This window comes from Capsella rubella, unplaced genomic scaffold, assembly GCF_000375325.1.
Source record: "Capsella rubella cultivar Monte Gargano unplaced genomic scaffold, Caprub1_0 scaffold_6, whole genome shotgun sequence".
Lineage (NCBI taxonomy): Eukaryota > Viridiplantae > Streptophyta > Magnoliopsida > Brassicales > Brassicaceae > Capsella > Capsella rubella.
In genome coordinates, this window is record NW_006238918.1 from 11,817,958 (window position 1) to 11,843,179 (window position 25,222).

The following is a 25,222-nucleotide window of genomic DNA, read 5'->3' on the forward strand; positions in this document are numbered from 1 at the left end:
AAACACATTTAATCATATACATTAATTCATACTTTAAATTCACACTTTACTCCTAAAATGAAACTGAAAATTATATAAATTTCCAAAGACTATTGGTTTTCTTTATTGAATTCCAATTAAACACACAATAAATTATAATTATAACTCCTCTAATTTAATTATTTTAAAAATGTAACTTACATAACTTCTTATCATATAAATAGTTATTCTCACATCCTTCTCTACCATATCTCATATCTCATATCTTCATTATTCTCTTTGTTTTTTTTTAAGTTCTTGCATGGGGTGAAAACTCATTTAAAATATCATTGTAAGAGTTTGATTAATTATTTAGTTTAAATTTTTGTTTTCAATTTTATTTATTTTATGTATTTCTTTATGTTTTCATTGTTTTTTATATTTTTAAATGTAATACATATGTATAATAATATTTTATGGTTATTAAAAAATGAAGCTAAAGAAACCATGTTCATTATTTTACTTTGGATGTTTGTTTCTTTCTCACAAATTCATGTATATTTATTTTAATTTCAAAAGTATGTAATTTTTTAACAAAATAAACTTTTTGTTATATAATAACTAAACCAATTTGTAAGACATTCTTTTAAGAATAATGATCCTTATATTTAGTTTGTGATTCAACATGTAATAATATAAAAAGATTATAATTTTTGTTAACTTTGAATTTTATACTTGATTTCCTATATAAAAAACAATTTGATATTCAATTTTCTATCGATTATATATACTACAACGATGAAAAATATAATTAAACCTAGAGATATAGCTTAAATTAAGAGGAATATAAAAACAAATTAAAAATAAAATTATTCTTTGGGAATTTTTAAGGTTTCACTCTCTCCTTATTGGTCCATTTAGCATTTATTTTTAATTATAATATTTATTTTAAATTAAACAAAATATCTAACACATTCATATAAGTTCATACTTGAAATCAACACTTTACTACTAAAATATAACTGAAAATTATATAAAATTTCAAAGACTATTGATTTTCTTTATTGAATTTCCATTAAACACACTATAAATTATAATTATGACTTTTAAAAATGTAACTTACATCATTTCTTATCCTATAAATAGTCATTCTTACATCGTCCTCCACCATATCTGATACCCTCAATATTTTATTTGTTTTATTTTTTAATGTTCTTGCATGGGATGAAAACTCAATTAAGATGTCATTGTAAGAGTTTGATTAAATATTTGGTTTAAATTTTTATTTTCAATTTTGTTTATTTTTTGTTTATGTATTTCTTCATTTTTTCATTTTTTAATATTTTTAAATGTAATACATATATATAATAATATTTTATAGTTATAAGAAATTATTTTATTGATGAGATTCAAAAATTTTAATTTCCGACTATCGCACCATAAGATAATCAAGCTAAAGAAACCATCTTCATTCTTTTACTTTGGATGTTTGTTTCTTTCTCACATATTCATGTATATTTAATTTATTTTTAAAAGTATGTAACTTTTTAACAAAATAAACTTTTTGTTATATAATTATCAAACCAATTTGTAAGACATTCTTTTAAGAATAATGATCCTTATATTTAGGTTGTGATTCAACATGTAATAATACAAAGAACATTATAATTTGTTTTAACTTTGAATTTTATACTTGATTTCCTATCTAAAAAACAATTTGATATTCCATTTTCTATCTATTATATATACTACAAGGATGAAAAAATATAATTAAACCTAGAAATATAACTTAAATTAAGAGGAATATATAAAAAGAGATTAAAAATAAAATTATTTCTTGGGAATTTTTAAGGTTTCACTCTCTCCTTATTGGTCCATTTAGCATTTATTTTTTAATTAAAATATTTATTTATAATTAAACCAAATATCTAACACATTTAGTCATATACTTTAATTCATACTTGAAATACACACTTTACTATTAAATTGTAACTTAAATTATATAACCTTTCAATTGACTATTTGTTTCCTCCATTCAATTTCAGTTAACACACTATAAAATATAATTATTACTCCTCTAATTTAATTATTTTAGAATTATAACTTACATCATATTTTATCTTATAAATACTCATTTTTACATCCTCCTCCACCATATCTGATATTCTCAATATTTTCTTTGTTTAATTTTTAATGTTCTTGCATGGGTTGAAAGCTCAATTAAGATATCATTGTAAGAGCTTGATTATATATTTGGTTAAAACTTTTGTTTTCAATTATATTTCTTCTTTATTTTATGTACTTCTTCATTTTTTCATTGTTTTTTGTACTATTAAATGTATAATACATATGTATAATAATATTTTATAGCTATAAGGAAATTACTTTATTGAATTCTGACTATCTCACCATAAGAAAATCAAGCTAAATAAACTATCTTCATTGTTTTACTTTAGATGATTTTTTCTTTCTCACGTATTCATGTATATTTATTTTATTTTCAAAGTATGTAATTATTTTTACAAAATAATTTTTTGTTATATTCAAACCAATTTGTAAGACAGTGAAATAAATAAAATTTTATACACAAATAAAGGTAATTTGTGTGTATATTTATAAGGTTATACACATATTTGGATAAATTTCAACATTTTTATTGGTTGTTTTGATAAAGTTTGAAAATGGGATAAATTTAAAAACTGGTATTTTTTATATTCTCCCAATATCATTCCTATTTTTATCATTAACAATATTATTGTTTTATCAAAAAATACCTAAAAGTACTAAAGAAAATTACTATCAAAATTGAACAATTAATCAACGAATAAATTCGTTAACTTATTTTTTAAACATGTTAAATAATCTGTTATCGTGGTAATTTACATATTATCCATAAATTAATATTTACATATTACTCATTAATATTATATGTTCATAAGTGATTAATAGCATTCGATAACTTATTTTTAAATATGTTACATAATCTGTTATCGCGATAATTTACATATTATCCGTTAAATTGGATCGAGCCAAATGGAAAACTTTGTGGCGAGAGAAGATCTTGTCCAAAAAAATTAACCAAAGCTCCGCTTGATTTGTTGCCTAATGACCTACCGACTACTTAAAATGTTAACAGGTCTGTCGATGAACGCTTGATTTGAAAGAATCTATTTCTCAAGCCCGGGAATGGATCTCTGCTCAAAATACTCCAATTCAATTCCAAAGACAAGGTACACTAAACTTGGCGATGGACTTGAGCGTTGACACCATCAAATGCTTCTCATATGCAGCTTGGCGAGGAAACATGAGAGAAGCAGAATTCAGATGGATCTTTATTGATTATCTCTCTAGATCTGAGCTATAAGGTAGATCTGCTTCTGCAAATTTTTGTTCCCCTCTCATGGCAGAGGCTATGGCTGTGGAATTCGCCCTCAAACAAGCTATAGAGCTTGGCTACAAAAAAGTTTCTCTTGCTTCAGAAATTTGATTCTCTTTTGTTCTTCGTGAGAAGAATAGCAGAGCTGTTTTAATGTCTGCTTTTATTGTAAAAGCTGTTTTAATGTCTGTTTTTATTGTACCAGCTACTGAACCAATTTCTATTTAATGAAAACAAAAGTTTTGGACAAAAAAAAGGTTGTAGCTCTGAAGAGGGATAATAGGGAGAAAATTGTCTGAAAAAAAGACTCAATAAATGAATTATGTATGTTATATTATTAAATAAATGGTCAATTAGGTCTACCAGTTGCAATTTCCCAAAATATAAAAACTAATAATACATAAAACAGAAAAAATAGAATAAAAATAAATTTGGTTCAGTTTTGCAAAATGTATGTAACTTTGACAAATCTTTTTTTTTGTCAACTTAATTTCATTGATTTTAAAAGAAGTACAGTGATCGAAGCCCAATTACATAAAATAAAAGCCCAACATAAACCCAAACAAGATTTACAACTAAAGAAGAGTGTAGGGTTTTTGTGAAACGACACATGTGCATAATTGGGAATTGGCTAGTGACTCATCACCTTCTTCTCCACCGAGCTGAGGCGGCCGATCGAAATCACCATCATCGCTGATCAAATTCTTCTTTATCCTCTAGTTATTTCAGCAGCAACTACTAGTCTCTCTGATCACCAACTCGAACACCTTTTGCTAATAATCACTGGAAGTAATTGACTGGATTTTGCTTTGTTTACTGAAAATCTTCCTCAGCTGATTGAAATCAAAGCACTCTTCAGAGAATTATCAAAACAAGACAAGGACTCCAAATCTACATACTCCGTTTCAATCCACTTCAACAACTTGAAATCAATCGACCAAAGTGAACCATCGCTTAATCTATTCCACTTAGGATAGCGAGGATTTACCAACAATTGACGAAAAATCAAGCACATAATAAAAAAAGATCCATTCAACTCCCAGTATTTAACACCTCAAAGATATAGAAGTGTTGTTTTGATGAACAAGCAAAAGGCTTTACAAAACTTAAAAAACAGAAACATATTCAGAAAAGCAATACCGACAAGATGTCGGAGAAAGATCCAAACAAAGTTGGAAACTAAAAATGGTATACTACCGAAGCTATAAACAAAACAAAATCTGATCTTAAAATCGGAGAAGAACAAGCTTTCCTCTCTATGAAAGATAAGAGAGAGAGAGAGAAAAGATATAGAAAGATAAGAGAGAGACAGTGCGCAGTGCAAAGAGGAAGTAATGAGTGGCCTTATATTTCTCTAGATTCAGTCAAAGAAAAAAAATATAAAAGAAACATGTGAATCATCTGACACATTATTAACAAGCGACGCTTTTGGGCAGAGGGAGATATGCAAAACAAAATATTGTTATCAGGTAACAAAAGAACGTTTAGGCATTTCTTATCAAGTAACAGTAATAACCAGTTAACAATTATTTTATATGATAAGATCAAATTACATTTACAATTACAATAATATACATTGTTATCAGGTAACTAAAATCATTTTAACAATCTATTGTTATCAAGTAATTGTACTTTAACCACTATTCTTTCATTTTAACAATATACTTATTAAGTTTCTGTATTTTGACTAAAAATTATTTTAACTACTATTTTTTCAACCCTAACCAACATATAATTTTGCTTAATTACAAAATCTAAACCCTAACCACTATTTTATAAACCCAAACCGAAATATATTTTGTTTTTTATAAAATCTAAACCCTAACAACTCTTTTATAAACCCAAACCGAGATATATTTCACGAGTACGATAACATTGTTCATTAGTGATTAATAGCATTTGATAACTTATTTTTAAACATGTTAAATAATCTGTCATCGTGGTAATTTACATATTATCCGTTAACTTAATATTTATTGCTATAAAAATGGAAATTAATATTTTATGTAAACCAGTAATATAAATATTTTATAAAAATATGTTAATATATAAGTTAGTTGATATGATCAGTCAGATAATAAATTATTTAACTAGATAATTATGTGTTTATAAAATAACTTATAATTTATAGCGGTAACATATGATATTATAAATAATTTAACTAGAGAACTATGAATTTATCAAATAAATTATAATGTATAGCAGTAACATATGATTTACATAGTTAATTAAATAAATAACCACATGTTATAATTGATATTATAACCAATTCAGACTGATAACAATATAATTAGACATTAATCAATAGCTACTGATATTTTGTTATATGTCACAAACTTTTTTTAAAAACTACAATATAAGTTCTGATTATTTACTATTTATCGAGCTAAAAATATTTGTATTTGATAATATTATACTTATCTAATGCAGGCTTAAATCATACATCTGCACAAAAAACAGAAATTATTAACATGCAACTCAACTCAAGCATCTATGCAAGAAATAATAGATAAATCGACCGGAGAAGAGAGCCATAAAAGTGTTGGTGTTAGAGCTGCGGCGGGTGATGGTGCTGGTGTTAGAGCTGCGGCGAAGGAACGAGAACCAGAGCTTGTACTTCGATTCGGTTCACGGTGGTTCCCGCATATATGAAACTCAGACTCTGTAAATTCTCAATACATGGCTCCATTTTCCGATCCACTCAGAGTGACGACGAGAGAGAAGAAGAGAGAAAGAGAGAGAAGTACTTTTGAGATTTTGCCTTTTGTGTTTAATCTTCTACCCATCGCTCTTTTACCGAATCAATAATCTTGGCTTCCACTTATAAGGCTCTGGGTAAGAAATTTGTGAGAAAAGCTAAGTTTTGGAGTGAAGTATAGGGTTAGAACCGTCTGAAAAGAAAGAGAGCAAAATAATCAATTATGAATGTTAAATTCTTAATAAAAGAGTCAACTGAGTACATGAAGTGCAATTTTTCTTAAAATAACTTATATTATGGAGTCTAAATTATAATATTGGATATTATGGATTTTTTTTGAACATCTATACTATTAAAAGGGAAGTATTTTGTATAAGTCAATCATAGTTTATACAATAAAAAAAAGTTAAACAAAATCAATATGCTTATAAGAAAACTACATAACCGAATCCCTTAATTATAGAAACAATTATAGATGTAAATTAAACTCATAAATTTTAATTCGACACCATCATAATCGAATCCCTTAATTATAGAAACAAATAAAACTCATAAAATTTAATTCGACACCATCGACGGAAATTTTGGAGAAGATTGAAATAACCGAGAACTTTGGCATTTAATATTGAAGCCTAGATCTGTGCAACAATTTAGTATAACTCATAAGAAAAATCAATATCCCGTATATTTAGTAGCTTAAACAGTATAAAAGAATTCTAATAATATATTCCCGTAAGTAGCTTAAACAGTACGAACGATATTTAAAATCTAATTAATGTGAATATCTCGAATATATAAGGATATTACGTACCTAATATGCATTCGAAATTTAAGGATATCACATAATATTTTTGCTAACTATAGATTCGGAAAATACATGGTAAACTTTGGCATTATAAACAATTAAGCATATTTTGGAATTCCGAAGAATATTCCTTACAGGCTCACGTATCCTATAAATATATATATATATAGTCATCGATTTCTTTATATAACATTTAAATAGAGAATCCATATCATCCTTCTAAAACCACATAAACTTTAAAAGTTGTTCTCTAAACATCTATCAATTTAAATAATGGATGCACATGCTCGCAAGGGACCACAGTATTTTATTAATTTACAGTGATATTAATTTATCTATAAATTAATATTTATTACTTTATAGTGTAAATTAATAATTATTAATTTATAGTAGTATTTTTAACTCTTAAAGTTTTTTGAAAATATGAATTGGGACAATTTTACAAAATAAGATTCGTTTAAAAATTGTATAAATGTTTGTAGTTTAGAATTGAATTTTATATTTAGAAAAATAATTTAACAATAGATTAAAAATATAAAAATAAATACAGTTATATACAAATATATATATATATATATATATATGTATTAAAACCTCAATTGTTATCTTTTAACATCCTTTAAAACAAAACAAAAATGAATATGATGCATATTTATAAATAGAAAACATAAAGAAAATTTTGGTTATTTTGTGAGATTATGGAATATATTCTAAGATTATAGTTTAAAAATATAACATAAGTATTATTTATAGAGATGAGGTCTAGGCGAAAAATTCATTTTTACAAAAAGGTAAAAGCATATTTCAACATATCTACTTATATATATAAGGTATACATATATATATATATATATATATATATATTTATATAGTGATTATTAATTTATGATATTATTGGGACTATATTTTACATAGGGATGTCAAAAAATTATTATCTTATTATCTTATCAAATTTAGTTAATTTTTACACTGCCCCGACTTGGGACCAACAAAATTTAGGCTTGTTTTAAAGGACTTTAAAATACATCCAACAAATATTAAATCAAATAACAGCAAATTTTATTGTGGTTTTTAAAATATATCATTAAATAACGCTAGATTTTGAAATACATCCAAATCAATTAAAATACAAGGTTGAATAACACCCTCTTAATTTATAGTGTTTATTAATTTATAGAGTATTAATTTATAGAGGTTTTACTGTACCTTAAGAACATGAAAAAAGCATGTGAGTCCAAGTCAACATTGGGTCATGAATCTGTAAGTTCCATCCTAAATAAACAAAATACTTATCAAAATAAACTGATGAAAAATGAAACGTGATCCATTTGTGTTATGAAGCAGTTATATATTTATAGTTGTTAGTGCTAGATGAAATGCTAGATATAGATTGTCTAATACCAATACTCTTAATTGTAGGGTAATTAGCTGGGCATTCTTTTATAACAAAGATATACATTACTTCAATGAATCTTGAGAAGATTAAGGATGGGATGAATAAGACTATGAAACTCAAGAATGAGAATCTTAAGGATGTAGGCTGATTATGTTCTTCCTACGTATATTTGCTAACGGTGTTGATAAATTATCATCTTCATTGTTATTGTCAGTTTTCTCATCTCTGTTATACAATGGAGAAGCAATGCGATAAAACAATAAATTCAGAGTGAGAAATCTTAAGATTTAGAAGACTTCTTACTAGATTAGAAGGACGAGCTTTAATGTTCTACTGTCATTTTATAGTGCGTCCAATAATGGAATTGCCTTCAAAGAATTGTCAGCTTCCAAAAGTTTTTCTACAAAAAAACAACGACAAAATCCTTCTTAAAAATAGTGTAAGCAATAACAATTAACTCACCTACTTCATAAATATTTTAAAACACCATAGCTTAAGTATGATCTCATTCTATAATGGCAAATGCTTCTATAAGAGTTTTCAAAACTTTTCAGTTTCTATATCTTAAGATTGAACAACACCAACAAAATAATTATCAATTTTAGACAGTAGCATAAGTTAGCTTATCTTCGGCAATGCACATGTTGATTTGGGATAAACTTCGTTATGATGTAAGAGACTAAATTCAAATTTTGCAGCGGATCGTTACTAGCAAAAATAAGCAATTAAATCAATCTGCATAAGTCACGAACGTAGAGCTAATTCAGTTCTTCATAGATATATATTTTTAGATATAAATACTTAAATTATTATGTTTGTAGAAGACCATTTTTAATGTTTGTGGAAGACCATTTTTTAGATTAATATGACCATTCCTAAAACACTTTTAAAAACTTAAACTATTTAATTTTGTGATCCGTTTCATGGTGTTTAAATCATTTTTGCGGTTATATACTATTTAAGCATAACCAAAATTTAAAAATTTTATAGGCATATCTATTTAAAATATTAGGACTAGAAATAGCAGAGAAGAGAAAGAAAATGGTAATTTGGAACAAGAGTTTTAGGTAGAATATTATCTAAATTATTTTGATAAAATATGGTACAAGAGTTTTAGGTAATAGGACGAGATCATAAAATTTGGATAACTAAATTTTAATCTAAGAACTTACCTTGATCATAAAATATTTTGTTTGTGAACCTGATGGTAAACCAAAGAAGAAAACAACCAATGTGGTTTTCAAAGAAGTGTTCAAGAACCTTTAAAATTTAGGTCTGCATTTTTTTCTTCTGATTTCCTGCAATTAAGCCTTCAGTTTCATTACTTTCAGTAGCATATTCGAGACTTTTTAATTATACACTTTGGTTTTCCAATTCAACTTTCTATATTTTACTACTCCATTTAAAAATGCAGTCATTATTTCTACAAATAGATGAAATAAAGAAAACTTATCAATAGAACATTCACAATACATTATTTAAGAAAACAAAACCAACAAACTATACTTTTGAAAATACACCCGCACGTAAATGCGGGTCATCATCTAGTCTTCTATGTTTTGGAACATTATGGTTAACTGTTCGGTTTAGTTCGGTTTTAGTTAATTTTGATAGGAAATTTTACTAACCTTTCGGTTCTTTTAGAAGCTTCGGTTCGAATTCGGTTTAACATTTTTCAATTCGGTTCGGTCAGTAAATCGGTTAGCGATTGTTTTGCCTAGGCGAGAAAAAAATTAGAATCAATGTAAAATAAAAATTGTGTGATCTGAAAATTGTATCTCCTTGGTTCTTCTTTCATCATCGTCTTCCTCCACGGAGCTCTTTACTCAAGCTCCGACCTCATCTGTGCAAATCCCGAAACCTCAATTTTCAGGTTTCTTCTGATCCTTTCTTCTTATATTACTGTGGTTCCAATTTTAGGGATTTCAATTTCAATTTCAATTAAACTCACTGAATCTATTGTTATTTGTGTTAAAAGACCAAAAATGAAAGATGATCATTGCACAGTAGTACGATTTGATTACGGAGGATACTATTCAAACAACGGAGATAACGTACGATGGAATCGAAAAGAAGATAGGGTTTACACTTTAGTTATCAAAGGAGAGTTCACTTATTCTGATTTGGTTAATAGAGTTTGCAAAAAGGTTATGTTAGACGAAGAAGCAATCGCGGCGTTTAAGTTAAGTTACATTCCGTTGTTAGAGGATCCGAAGAGGCAGACTTATGTTTTAGATGATGAAGATGTTTTAGGGTATTTAATGGAAGGAGATAAGACGCGTCGTAGAGATGTTTTGCATGTGGAAGTTGTTGATGGTGTTGAACAGAATCAGAGTTGTGAGTTTCTTTCGAGAAATGATGCGCCGTTGGAGAATGATGAAGTTGCTTATGTTGATAACTCTGAGATGTTTGTTGATGTTGATACGACGCCTGATGTAGGAGAAGAGGAGGTTGAATGGGAAGATGGTACTGGTATGAGTTTAGGTCAAGAGTTTGAGAGTAAACAGGAAGTACAAGAATTAGTTGATAAAGCTATAATTCAGAACTGTTTTGAGGTTGTTACTTTTAAGTCGTCGCCTGATTTGTACGTGTTGAAATGTCGTGCTAGTGGTTGCAAATGGTCTTTAAGAGTTGCGAAGCTTAAGAATTCGGATCGTTTCTCTGTTAGGACTTATAACAAGATTCATACTTGCACTCGGTTAACTACGAGTATAAGGAGGGATAAGAGGATAGGAACACCGCAGTTAGTTGCGTCTGTTTTGCGTGAGAATTGTCAAGGTGAAGTCAACTCTTTAACTCCGAAAAATCTTATAAGTTTGGTTCAAGAAAGGCTTGGTATTAAGGTTTCGTACTCTACCGCTTTGAGAGGGATAAAACAAGCTGCTAGTGATGTGCGGGATGATTTACATGTTCAGTGAGATTGAATAAGAAGTTAAGCGTTGCATTGGTACCTTATCATGCATCTGTAATTTTTTGCTAGAAAGATTTGCAGAGATTTGCTGTTTTGCTCTAATGTTGACATGACCAAGAAATCATTAGTCACAAAGACTTCTCGACTATATAATATGTTTCTTTTGATCATCAAAACTATGAGACTTGGTTGAGAAACAGATTGGAAAGTGACTTGAATGTATGTTCATCGCGAACAGTATAATTCCGCAAAGTTGAAGAGCAGATAGGCAGTAGCGGATCGAAGAACATATCCATCTTTTCGCTGGCCACATTTACACTTGATCCTTACATATAGCTAGCAATCGAATTGTGGGATGACTAACACCGCGGTTAAGAGCAACATCGCAACCTATTACAAACAATTTTTTACGCCTTATCCGCAGGCTTCGAAGTTGCATCTCCTGAGTTAGTCACCTTGTTAACAAATTCTTCCATTTTGTATCTCTACCAAAATAGTTAATTTAGTTACGTTGGATATAAATTACGAACTATTAGAAGTGAATTCCCAATTTCAAACGTTTAACTAAATACAAGAAGCTTGATGCAAATACAAAATACACAAGAATCTTTCATTCGTTGCTTCCTCAAATTACAAAAGCATCGTTTCAACACTAGATAATATGTATATATTGATAATAGTCCCTTCGCTTATTCTTAGGTACTCCAACGAACAAGTCTCAGCCACAGCACGAGCCGCACGCCGGTAGTGAATCTGAAAAACCACCAATAAATTTTTTATCTTCAGATTCATGTCAAAACTCAAATTATAGGAATCATAAACATGGCATATGTCTGCTTTCTATCATAAAAAGGGTTAAATAACAAATTCATCTCGGGTTACTTACTGTGGTCAGCTCCACGAATATCATTCAAGCCACGCACATTGTCCAGACCTCCACGACGAGGCCCACCACCGCCTCCACCACCGCCTCCGCCACCACCACCACCGCCACCACCACCACCACCCATGCCACCATCCCACTTCTTGTTAGACTTGGAGCCTTTCCTATAAGAATCTGATTTCTCCATCTGACCAATATTTTTCCCTCAGGTTAGTCGGATGTGTGACAATTGAGATTAACGAATGTAACCCAAGAAACGGAAGTAAAATCTCACCGAGAACATGGTCATAAAGAAGACTTGTATCACATCAATGATGGATAAGAAAAAATCTTTGATCGTCCTTAGTCTCCATATTGGTCGTTTCGCTTTAACCACACCTGGTACATTTTCCAAAGTTTCTCAATGTCATAATACAGTTAATATTAGAGGTAACAATCTGTATTTTCAGAATACATCGTCATCTATCATCAGAAATTTTCGCTTCTCTTCTCTCCCCTAGTAGTGTTTTAGTGAAAAGCTACTACATTCTGTCTAAGACCTCAAAAAACCATCCCAAACTCAGTCAACTAATCTTTTCAATGGCAAAAGAATATAAGACATGAATAATGTAATAATGTACTTATTGCATTTATCCAAAAACGTTATAACACTCATATCAAATTCTCTCTAGGGACAGAACATCAATGACTCACAAACCATTAAACATGATCTGGCTTACACTAAATTTCCGAATGTAAGTTTAACAATTACTCAGTCATTACTAACAAAGTATCCCCAATATAAATTCCTCAAAGGTTTACACTCAGTTTAAGAGTGACCTGAGTAGCACAATTTAGATATATTCAAAGTCTAAAATATACTCTCATCAAGCTCAGATTAGATTCCTGAGAATTGTAAAATAACAAACAATAACTGACCTAATCTTCTTTCCATCCTCCATAAGCCTATAATGTTGCTAATGATGGAAACAAACAAATGAAAAATCGAAAACTAACCCAAGTTCATGCATATAAAGCCTAACATTCGTAGATATCGAAATTTCAATTTCTATATGCACAACATGAATATAGCAATCTTCCTACATTCATACACTCGTATCAAATTCTCTATTAGAAACAGAACATCAATAAATCTCACAAACTATTGCTCAGTCTTTGCTAAACTATATGACCTGAATAGCACAATTTTACATATCCAAATCCCTAAAAATCTCTACTGCTAAAGAAAGGTTCATCAAGCATTCAATCCAAATTAGTTTTCTAACCTAATCTCAAATCTTCACCAACCCAAATTCATGATCAAACCAAATTCAGTCATATATAAAACTAAATCTCCAAATTCTCTAGAAATCAAAGTTTCTAATTCCAGAATCTGTGCTCAAGTAATATGAGAATTGAAATATTGAACAATCAAATCGACGAAACAATTAGGTTCCATCAAGAGATCAAGAAGACGAAGATAGCCAGAGAGAGAGAGAGAGAGATCTTGAGTTTTTTTTCCTCGTACCTCCTTCGACGTAAGCCATTGAAGAGTAAAGTTATTTTCTGGGTTCTTCTTCTTCGTCTCTTCGTCAACAACGATCTCAAAGAGATTTATTAATTACAAGTTTACCAAAATAAGCGATTAAGCTTTAGATTTTATATCGTCCTTTTGACTCTTTTGCGCGTTTCGTGTTTAGAAGTTTCGCGACGTTTACGTGGATTTGGCACGTGGCGTACACTGATTGGAAATTATAAATGCTTGTATTTTATTTATTTTTCCTCTTTCTACAAATCACATCCAAAACAACTGTAGTTTTGATATATTTAATTTATTTAGTACTTACTAGGTTATTAATTTAATTTGTTTAGTACTTATTTAATTTATATGGATTTTTCAAATGGGTATATTGTATCATATAGTATACAATAGTACTATAATGTTTTATTTATTAATTATTTCAAGATAAATATTATTTCATTTATTTATTTGTTTCTCAACAAAATTTTTGATAAAAATAAGCAAAAATCATATATTGTATGGATAATGAGAAAAAGTTACTTGAATTGCTCATTTGTGGTTATCTTTGTCCTCTTGCCATAACTATTTTTGACAGAACACACTTCTTCAAGATACTCACAATGGTCTCTATATGTTGGTCGATCCATACACACAACTCTCTTATCACTCCTATTTTCTCATTTCCTAATCCCAACAATGTTCGTTTCAACTTCTTATTGTCTATTTCCTCTTATCTTACATGACCTTCAAGCTTTGTCTGCATATCTTCTTTCTCATTCTTCATTTTTACCACACACTTCCTTGCGGTCAAAATCATATTCGTCAAAACATTAACCATCGTCTCTGATGCCTTTTGTGCTTCTCCTAAAGTTTTTCAGACATGGATTAGAATCAATTTATTATTGCTTTACTCTCTCTAATCTCTTTGATCATACCTTGATACGTTTAATTTATCATTGTGTATTCTCCTCAAGCAATGGTTATTCCTCTAAATGCTTAGCTTCTATATATTCTCTTCAACTCTCTTTTCTCCGTAACACTTTTCATTTACTTATCCATTAATCTCTATATCTCCTTTCTTTTCATCTCTACTTCATTACCTAAACTCTCTACCGTTTCTTCTAGATTTACAATCGTGGATTCCCTCAATGCAACATCTTTACCGGTCTCTTGTATTCTCTTCTACTCCTCGATCTTGCACTCTTCCAACATTTCTCTGGCTTCGTTGTAAATTGTAATCATCTATTAGCTTCTTAATTATTGTTTTTTCAAACAAACCATTGATTTGTTTGTGCTCTCGGTTTAGCTTCTTGTCCGAACAACGCTTTCTCCATATTGTTTATCTAACATAAAGTATTTATAATACCTTAAGAGGCGTTCATGATTTAAATTTTACCTTTTTTATGACTTTCAATAATACACAAAAGAATAAAATTTATATTTTAGAAGACATGAATCGCCATTATTACAATTTACAACTCATATTCATAAATTTAACTTTATTTGACATAAAATTTATATTCAAAATTATATACAAAGATTATAATTAGTTTCATATATTTCATATATTGTTTTCAAAAATTTATATTTCTATTTTTCTATATATTTTCCCTTTTTATTAATATTTTGTATAGGAAATAATAGAATTTAAAAATGTTAACTAATGAGATATAAATATATTAATTAGTGAGATGCCTAATCGCGATTGGTCGTTTAAAATCATATGTGGACGGCTTAAGGAGTTTAGCTTCAACTTTTATAAAGTATAGACTAGATCATTAACCAGCGCTACGTGCGGGTATATTTATATTGATTGTTTCAAATTGATTTTTTGTTTTTTTTGTCGGCTATTGTTTCAAATTGATATAGAATTAATAATCATTTAAATAATGTGAGTATGTATGTATCAATTATTTTAATAATGTTTTATACTTGGTAACCATTTTAATATATTTTGATATATACTATGCAGAAGTTTTATATAACCTTTTAATTTAGGTTTGTATTAACATAATTGTTCTTTTATATATTTTGAGTATCATATATGCTATTTTAAAAATTTGTGTTAATAAGAAAGAAAAAATAAAAGTTGTATATGATTTGTTAAATATTCTTTAAAATATTTTGGTGGACAATAAGTAGAAAAAAAAATTAAAATATTTCTAATCTTTTTCACCTACAACGTACTGATTGGGTTTTATTAGTTAAGTTGTTGGGATATATGGTGGGGACTTAACTTCTATGACTTCCTCATTTTAGGGGAAAGTAGTATTCGCAATCTCAATATTATTCGACTTTTCTAGTCACTTTATTTTAGTTAGTATACCTCTTTTAAATATAACATTATGAAAAATCTTTTGACTAACTAAACTCATAAATTCTATTTTTTCATCTACTATCTCTCATTGTTATATAATATTTGATCTTTAAGAATACATTTTAGCATTTCTAATTTCTTCGAATCTAATCACAACCAAAGTTTTATTTCATTCACTCTTAACCATTAAGTATTTTTTAAACTTGATTAAGTATTTTCTTTTTTAAACGATTACGGAGTTCATTTAATATTATATTACAAAAGTTTGAACATGAAATACTAATTGACAGTAGAGTTATATCTAAAACTCTTCATAAAATAATTAAAATTTTCTTATTTGAAAAACAAATATCAAATAGACTAATAAAATTTTCATCTATACTTCATTACGTAAAACTTATTCGGTTTCTTCCAGATATACAATCGTGGATTTCCTCGATGTAACATCTTTACCGGTTTCTTGCATTGTCTTCTCTTTGTCCTCTGTATTATACTTTTCCAACATCTCTCTGACTTAATTGTAATCATCTATTAGCTTCTTGATTATTGCTTTTTTGAACAAACCATTGATTTGTTTGTGCTCTCGGTTCAGCATTTTGTATGCAGCATGCAGCTTCATGTCCTAACAACGCTTTCTGCATGCACATTGTTTATATCTAAAAGAAAGTATTTATTTGAACTTAAGAGGCGATTATGATTTAGGGTTTTACTTTAGTTACGATTTCCACTAACACACAAATTGTAAGTTTCATATATTTATATTTAAATATCATTTATCTTTTTCACAAAATTTCTTATGATAAAAATAAATAAATAATCGTATACAAATATTGAAAAGAAATCCAGTTACTTGAATTGCTCGTTGTGGTCTTCTTGTCCTCTTGCCATAACCATTTTGTACAAAACCTCTTCAAGATACTCACAATGGTCTCTATGGTGTTTGATCCATACATACAACACTCTTATCACTTCCTTTCTCTTATCCTAATCCCAACAATGTCTCTTTCAACTTCTCGTTGTCTGTTTCCTCTTATCTTACATGAACTTAAGCTTCTTCTCTTCCTCTTCTTTCTCCTTCTTCATCTTTACCATACTTCTTCATTGTCAAAAGCATCTTCGTCACATTAACCACCGTTTCCACATATCTTTTGTGCTTTTCGTCAAGTTTTTCCCCACACTAATTAGAATCAATTTATTATTATTGATATCACACTCTCTAATCTCTTTGACCATACCTTGATATATTTCATTTGTTATTGCAATCTTCTCCTCGAGCAATGCTTGTTCCTCTAATGCTTAGCTTATATTCTCTTCAACTCTTCTTCTTTCTCTGTAACACTTATTTGATTACTTATCCATCAAGCTCTTTATCTCTTCTCTTATCATCTCTACTTCATTACATAAACTCTCGACCTTTTCTTTGGGATTTAAATTTGTGGATTCCCTTGATGCAACATCTTTACCGTCTCTTGCATTCTCTTCTCTTTCTCCTTTTTCTCTTACTCTTCCAACATCTCTCGGGCTTAATTGTAATCATCTATTAGCTTCTTGATTATTTATTTTCCGAACAAACCATCGATCTGTTTGTGCTCTTGGTTCATCGTCTTCTATGCAGCATTTTGTATGCAACTTGGCGCTGCCCAACACAACGAAATCTGCTGTTTATTGATTCAATTGAATAGCCGAACAAGAGGGGTTGTCTTTAGCTCGTTGATTCACTTGAATAGTCGAACAAAGACGAACTTGAGAATCGTTGATTCAAAGAATAGCCGATTGTCAAGAATAAGAGAAGCTTAAAATCTCTGAATTTGTATTCAATAATAATGTGTCTTCTCACAAAGCTAAGAGACAACTTAAATAGCCAAAAGTAAACGATAAAAACCCTAGTTCTAAAAGGTAAAGGAAATCAAACTAAAACCTTAAATCCCAAGAAATAATAAAATGCCTAGAAATAAAACACAGCCCACATGAAGAAAGGCGGTTGTTAAATGCATGACAAGATGCGTTGCATCAGGTCCCCCGGGGTATAAGAAGATCCGTCTCTGTATCTGGATGGTTGTTATCGCCACAAAACTCGGAGAGGAACTTGACATTGAACACATTTGACGTCTTAAGGTGAGGTGGAAGCTGAAGATGATAAGCATTAGCGTTGATACGTTCGAGGACTTCAACGGGAACAATCTTCCTAGACCGCAGGTCATTATACCCGTGAGAAGGCATATGATCCTTAGTTAACACCACCCAATCTTTAAAAATCACCTCACGACGGGACGAATCAGCCTGCTGCTTATACCGAGACGCCAAGAGCTCTAGCTGGCCACACCTTTGGCGATGAGTATCTTGTAACACTTCAACAAACTCCACCGCACGGCCATGACGACGATGCAGATCTGGAACACTAGTGAGATCAAGAGAACCTCGCGGAAGTAAACTGTAGACAACCTCAAATGGACTGAACCCGGAGCTCCGATTAGTGGCATGGTTGTGAGCGAATTCAGCCTGACAAAGGCGAGCCTCCCACGTCCTAATATTTTCTCCGACCAGACATCGTAACATATTCCCCAAAGACCGGTTAGGCACCTCCGTTTGTCCATCGGTTTGAGGGTGGTAAGCGATACTCATATCAAGACTAGTGTTGAGCATCTTCCCAAGAGAACACCAAAAATGACTCAATAATCTCGTATCCGATCCGGCACAATAGACGTTGGAAGACCATGAAGACGGTAAATTTTTTGGAAAAATAGTTGAGCCACCCGCACAACATCTGTTGTCTTCTTACATGGCACAAAATGAGCCATCTTTGAGAAACGATCAACGACAACAAAGATGGAATCGTGAACCTGTTGTGTCTGAGGTAAACCCAAAATGAACCCATGCTTATGTCAGTCCACGGTTGCGTGGGAACCGGCAAAGGAAGGTATAGACCGGCATTAGAAGCTGAACCTTTTGCTAATTGGCAAGCCCGACAACGCTCCATAAATCTCTCAACATCACGACGTAAACTAGGACAAAAATAAGTAGCATAAACAAGCTGGAGCATACGGTCACGGCCCACATGACCCTCCATATTCAACTCTTCAATAATCTTCAAGCGAAGACTACAATCCAGAACACAAAGTTGAACACCACGAAAAAGGAATCCATCTATAAGGGTAAAATCAGAACGAGAACCAGCTTTAACCTCATCTAAAATGGGACAAAAAAACGGATCGGTAGCATTAAGATCCGAAAAGGAGGCAAAGCCCGGAACAGCAACGTGCATTGTTGTCAACAAGGTGTGACGCCGACTCAAAGCATCATCTAACCGGTTTAACTTTCCAGACTTGTGACGGATAGAAAACGTAACTTGTTGCAAGTATGCGATCCCTGAAGCATGACGAGAAGAGGCCTTTCTTTGACTATCAAGATGTTTAAGAGCAACATGATCTGCAAACAAGATGAAGTCACGGTAAACTAGGTAATGGAGCCAATGTTTGATCGCTTGACCCACCGCATAAAATTCAACATCATACGTAGTATAGCTACTCATAGCTATAGCTCTAGATAAATTCTCACTAAAGTATGCAATAGGAAGCGATTCTTGACTTAAAACTGCATTGATCCCCAACTTAGACGCGTCACAATGAAGCTGAAACGGCTGTTCAAAATTGGGTAAAACCAAGATTGGTGTTGTCGCGAGTTGGTGTTTAATTTTCTCAAACGCCTGTTTAGCTGCATATGTCCAGCAAAACTTGTTCTCCCTCATGCAATCTGTCAAAGGTGCCATAATAGTACTAAAATACGGCACAAAACGGCGGTAACAAGAAGCAAGACCGTGGAATCTTCCTACTTCCAAAACTGTTCGCAGAACTGGCCAAGAACGGACCGCTTCAACCTTACCCAAATCCATGGAAAAACCCGCTGCTAAAACCACATAACCAAGGAAAAGCACACTCTCAACACCCACTCACACTTTTGGCGAGCCTTAAAGAAGGTTTCACGACGTAAAACCACCAAAATCTGTTGCAAATGGTCGACATGATCCTCCAATGAAGTGCTAAAGATTAAAATGTCATCAAAGTAGACCACCACAAATTTACCGATAAAAGGACGCAAAGCTTGGTTCATCACTCTCATGAACGTACTTGGTGCATTAGACAAACCAAAATGCATGACCAGCCACTCAAATAACCCTTTGAGGGTCTTAAAAGCTGTTCTCCACTCATCACCGGGGCGAATGCATATTTGATGGTAACCACTCTTCAAGGTCAAGCTTGGAGAAAATAACAGCTTTGCCAATATGGTCCAATAAATCATCCAAACGTGGTATAGGAAATCGATAACGTATTGTAATTTTGTTGATAGCACGACTTTCGACGCACATACGCCAGGTACCATCCTTCTTCAGAATTAAGAGAGCTTGTACCGCACAAGAGCTAAGAATTTCCCAAATATGACCCTTAGCCAAAATTCTTCCACTTGACGACGCAACTCCTCGTGTTCTTGAGGGCTAGATCATGTTCTTAATGGGGTCGGTTGGGAAGGCTTGCACCCGGAACTAGATCAATATGATGTAGAATATCACGAAGCGGATGTAAACCCAGTGGCAATTCTTGAGGAAACACATTCGAGAATTCTTCAACTAGGCGTGCAATCCACGGTTGTGAAGCGGAGAACAAAACACGTGCTACATTGGCCGTTAAAAGAATGACCGCAAACCCACAATCTTTAAATTCAGTGTCAAACACGTTTTGGGAACATAACAACACACTTCATTTCGGCGGAAGCAACTGGTCATCAGCAACATGATTTGGATCCGTGTGACGAGTAACATGGGTCTCAGGCTTAGGAACAAGTACAATTTTACGGTTGGCAAAGACAAAATTATACTCATTGCTTTTGCCACTATGAGAGATATCACGGTCGTACTACAACGGGCATCCCAAAAGAAGATGACTAACATCCATGGGCACTACATCACAAAAAACTTATCTTAATAATGTAGTCCGATAGAGAAAGAGACCAATTCGCGCTGACTAATGCCTATCTATGTGCCTTCTTTCAACCAAGTCAAAGTACACGGTTAAGGGTGATTCTCACTTAGAAGACCCAATTTACGGTAAGCTTCTTCGGAGACCACATTCCGACAACTTTCAGAATCAATGACATAACAAAATTTTTTTCCTTTGATTGTGCAAGTCGAATAAAAAATATTTGTCCTCAACCAAGGTTCTTCACTAACCACATGCGCTAAACATACCCTCGTCACTAACATGTGGTCGTGCTCTCCCAGATGACGTTCTTTTGGTAACGGGCCATCTCCATCCTCAACCTCGTCCTCATAGTCATCCCACTTTGCCTCCTCAACAAGCAATAATCCACGCCTATGCTTTTGCAGACAAGCCGTCATCAAATGACCCGGCTCACCACACTTAAAACACCTTTAACACGTTTTGGTTGTGAAGAACATCGAGGCAACGGGTTCTCCATCGTCGCCACCGGTCCTTTAGTGTAGTCATTGCTTTCACGTGGAAGTGAAGCGGGACTCCCCTTCATAACTTACTTGCTTTGCACGGTTGGCGTTGTTCCATGATGTATTAGTGCAAAATTGTTGCTCAAAAGCCAAAGCTCGACGGTGAGCCTCTGCTAAGCTTGTAGGGTCAAACTGTACCAACACATTCTACAGTGGTGGACGTAAACCACCAATAAATCGCGACAACAATTGAATCTCACTGTCAAAAATTTCGTTACGAGTTGGAATTATAATTATGATTCATTGTAAGATTAAAAATTTGGTACTAGCTTAGGAATTATTAATAGTAGTAAAGAAAAAAAATTATGCAACGACGGTTGATACGACAAAGCGCGGTTGTTTACCCTAGTTTATTAATATTTTACAAACTTGACACTAAGAAATATATGTTATATTGCATATTATTTTTGATCTGTATGATATATTTGCATTTTCTAGAGGTGGAGAGTAAAATTGTAAAAATTGATGACTTTGATCATATTTTTTCATAAAATTCATATAGCTTTAAATCCACCCAAATTTGAAACTTTCTCTATTATCTTCACAAAAAAATCAAGTTTAAATCAAATTATCTCCTTACAAAAAAAACTTAAACCTCTGATTACACAGAATCATATTTTGCAATCTCGAAAGGTACAAACTCAACTTTGTACAATTACTATTTTTCAACTAATATGTTAACCATCTAAATTTGATAATAGAACAAAATTATACCCAACTCGACACTTTTTTTTTTGGGGTAAATTGACGGAAGTTAGTGCCTCCCTATGTTTTATTAAAAATTAAAAAAGTCATACAATAACGTTTCTTGGCCGAGGCTGACCAACAACATCCTCGTTTAACAATGACGCCAAATCCGGCGGAACAACATTAAAACAATAAAAACCTAAAGGTAAAGAAAACGCATAGTTCGCTAACCCATCCGCGAGGCGGTTAGCTTCCCTATACACATGAGAAATACAGACACTCCAGTCCTTCGAAAGATAGCCGTAGCACAAGCGTGCTAGGAAAGACAACGGATAAGAATCACTAATCCCTGTCGTAAGAAACTCCACCACCATTTTTGAATCCACCTCGAGCTCCACCATCGGAATCTTCAATTCCCACACGAGATACAGCCCGTAATACACCCCCCAAAGTTCCGCCAACATGCCTGAGCAATAACCTATATTAAGAGCAAAACCCCTCACCCAACTACCATCCTCACTCCGTAACACTCCTCATGCCGTGGCTAAACCCGGATTACCTCGTGAAGCACCGTCCGTATTCAACTTCACCCAGCTCGCATTCGGAGGAACCCAAGCAATCTGTCTAACTAGCCGGGGACCAGCAGCAGAACTCACCATCTCTCTAGAATGCACTCGATACACCTTTCACAAACATCTTTCACAAACTGAACTCTATCTCAGCATTTCTTATTTTCACCAAAAACATTACCACACCTCCACTTCCAGCCCCACCAAGCTGTCATGCCAAAACCCAACTCGACCCTAAACCTTCTTCTTTTTATGCTCCTAACATCAATTATAATTGATTCCATTATTAATTATTTTTAGTACCAATTTAGCTTAATTGAGGCTAAATAATGATTCCATAATTAAGTATTTAGCATCAACTAAGCTACATTGGTATTAATAAATCTTCATTTGTATCATTTGACAATAAAAGACACAAAATGAAAATTGGCTTCAATTAATCTTCTAGGACATTGAAGAAATGATGTTAACAAAATTACTGAAAAAATAAGTGATGAAAATTTAATTTTAGGAAAGTCCTACACCGACACGATAGCTTAAGAAAAAAATAATACTAATCTATAAAAAAAACTTATCATTTTAGAATAAGTTTAAACAAAGGTTAGATACTTAGATGAGTAAAATAATCTGATCAACACCAATTAATTATTTTAATTAATTAATAAAATATAGTAAACGTAAATATTACTATATATAATTAATAATATTAAAAAATTTCATCGATTAAAAGACTTATGAAATTAATTAAATTTAAAATTAATTATAAAAAACTTGAACAACCATGTAGCATTGATTGCTAGAACACTAACATATACTAAAATCATTTGTATTAACTGATGCAAAATTAGTACTCCCTCCATTATTTAATAGATGATATTTTGGCCTTATTTTTTCAAAATTAGATGATTTTGTCACAAACCAATACAAAATTAATAAGATTTTATTGTTTTCAACAATTTATATTCGACATATTAGTTTTTCATTGGTTGAATTGTGTTTATATAGATATTAAATGAAGTTATTCTATAAATTAAGTAAACTTAAATAATTTTTTAATATGTGTGAATTTTCTCAAAAGATCATCTATTATAGAAAGAAGGGAGTATCATTTTTGTAAAACTGATTCACATTTCATCAGCTACAATCCTCAATGCAAATATTTAATTCAATCGGTGCAAATTATTTGCATTATCACTTTCTAAGTCATTCTTGTAAATAATGTAAAATTAATTTCCTCCCACAAGTTTCAAAGCCCTAGCAAAACTTAGTGAAAACAAGAGGTTAGAGCTTAATCATATCACAAATATCATACGTGAGTACGTAAGATCCACTTTAAATGTGGCTAGGTAGTTGAAGGAGCCCCTCTTTGAACGATTCCACGACTATTGTCTTGAAGATCTCATATCCGTAAGACCAAATCTCCTGAAAAGTTACGATATTGAATTCTCCAATCTCATATCTCTTATCTTCTTCGTCATCTACCATTAAAGCTCACTTAATGGTGGTTTTTTTTTCATATTCTATAGAATAGTATATGACAAGAATTTCATTGTATACATTAATAGCCAATGAAATTGTTGTGGAATCTCGGTTTAAATTGGAAAATTGTAGACTTATATTTTGTTTTTGTTTTATGCTTATTAATGTTAGTAGATTTGTTTTCTTAGTGGATCAAAGTCGTACTTTGGTAATTATGATTGAAAATGTTGAATTCGTAGCTTGAATGAGGAATTTTTGTAAAAAACTTTGAGGATTGAAGATCTAGAACAACTAAGACCACTACGTACTATACAAAAAACTTACGGATTCAAATACTACAAAATGTTGTTTACATAATTTATTTTCTATTTTTGTATCATGTTTAATTTAGTGGCAAAGATAACTACAGTTCGTGTATTACTAGCATTAAGCACAAATAATATTAGATTGTGGACTTCCAACTTAAAACTAATTGAAGAGGGTCAAATCATATATATATATATGCCACTTAAAATCCTACTCAACTTCCAATGTGGGATATTGTTATCCTTAATACGCCCCTTCGAGATGATGGATCTTTTAGCCATAGATCTGGCCAACTATTGTGCCGAACCGATTGTGGATTGGGTTGAGTATATGTGGACCGAACTCTGATACAATACCAATTGACAATGAATGGAGAGACCCATATCTTTTATATACCACTTAAGATCATATTCAACTTCCAATGTGGGATATTGTTATCCCTAATAAATAAGTCATTGACCGGGACATTTATATTGATAACCCACAAAGAATCGTAAAAAACCAACGTATGTGCAAGTAAAAGAAGGCAGTATAAAGTATGAAGCACACACATAATCTCAAAACTCTACAAGTCTCGAAATCTTTATTTTTCTTATAAACGGTTAGGATTGAACACAAAGATCTGAAAACAATATAACAGATCATTGTGCGTTTATCCATTTCCAACATATGCATATTTACGTTTTTATCCTTTAAACATATCATTAAAATTAGTCTCAAACCAATGGCACCGTGATATGATTTTCTGACAAAACAACATCATGGTTTGTAAACTGGCTTCTCGATTAATAGTAGGGATGAAAACAAAAGATACAGTAAAACCT

The 25,222-nt window shown here is 31.5% G+C and overlaps 2 protein-coding genes across 2 annotated transcripts; one reads left to right on the top strand and one right to left on the bottom strand.

The window, feature by feature from the left end:
• Nucleotides 1-10,000: 10,000 nt before the first annotated feature.
• Nucleotides 10,001-11,341, top strand: LOC111830094. The gene is made up of 2 exons (XM_023781194.1): nt 10,001-10,106; nt 10,212-11,341. The coding sequence occupies exon 2, from the start codon at nt 10,219-10,221 to the stop codon at nt 11,149-11,151; it is 933 nt and encodes a 310-aa protein (XP_023636962.1). The 5' UTR covers nt 10,001-10,106; nt 10,212-10,218; the 3' UTR covers nt 11,152-11,341.
• A 300-nt stretch (nt 11,342-11,641) lies between these two features.
• On the bottom strand, nt 11,642-13,645 carry LOC17882804 (glycine-rich selenoprotein). Its single transcript, XM_006288859.2, has 4 exons — nt 13,535-13,645; nt 12,302-12,405; nt 12,031-12,214; nt 11,642-11,897 (listed from the first exon to the last, which is right to left on the bottom strand). Exons 1-4 carry the CDS (start codon nt 13,551-13,553, stop codon nt 11,863-11,865), a joined length of 342 nt encoding a protein of 113 aa, XP_006288921.1. The 5' UTR covers nt 13,554-13,645; the 3' UTR covers nt 11,642-11,862.
• Nucleotides 13,646-25,222: the final 11,577 nt, after the last annotated feature.

Coding starts and splice junctions, on each gene's coding strand:
- LOC111830094 (XM_023781194.1), top strand. CDS start 10,219: ATGAAAGATGATCATTGCACAGTAGTACGATTTGATTACGGAGGATAC.
- LOC17882804 (XM_006288859.2), bottom strand. Junction 12,215..12,301: donor TCTTTATGACCATGTTCTCG/GTGAGATTTTAC, acceptor AATATTGGTCAG/ATGGAGAAATCAGATTCTTA. Junction 11,898..12,030: donor TATTCGTGGAGCTGACCACA/GTAAGTAACCCG, acceptor GTGGTTTTTCAG/ATTCACTACCGGCGTGCGGC.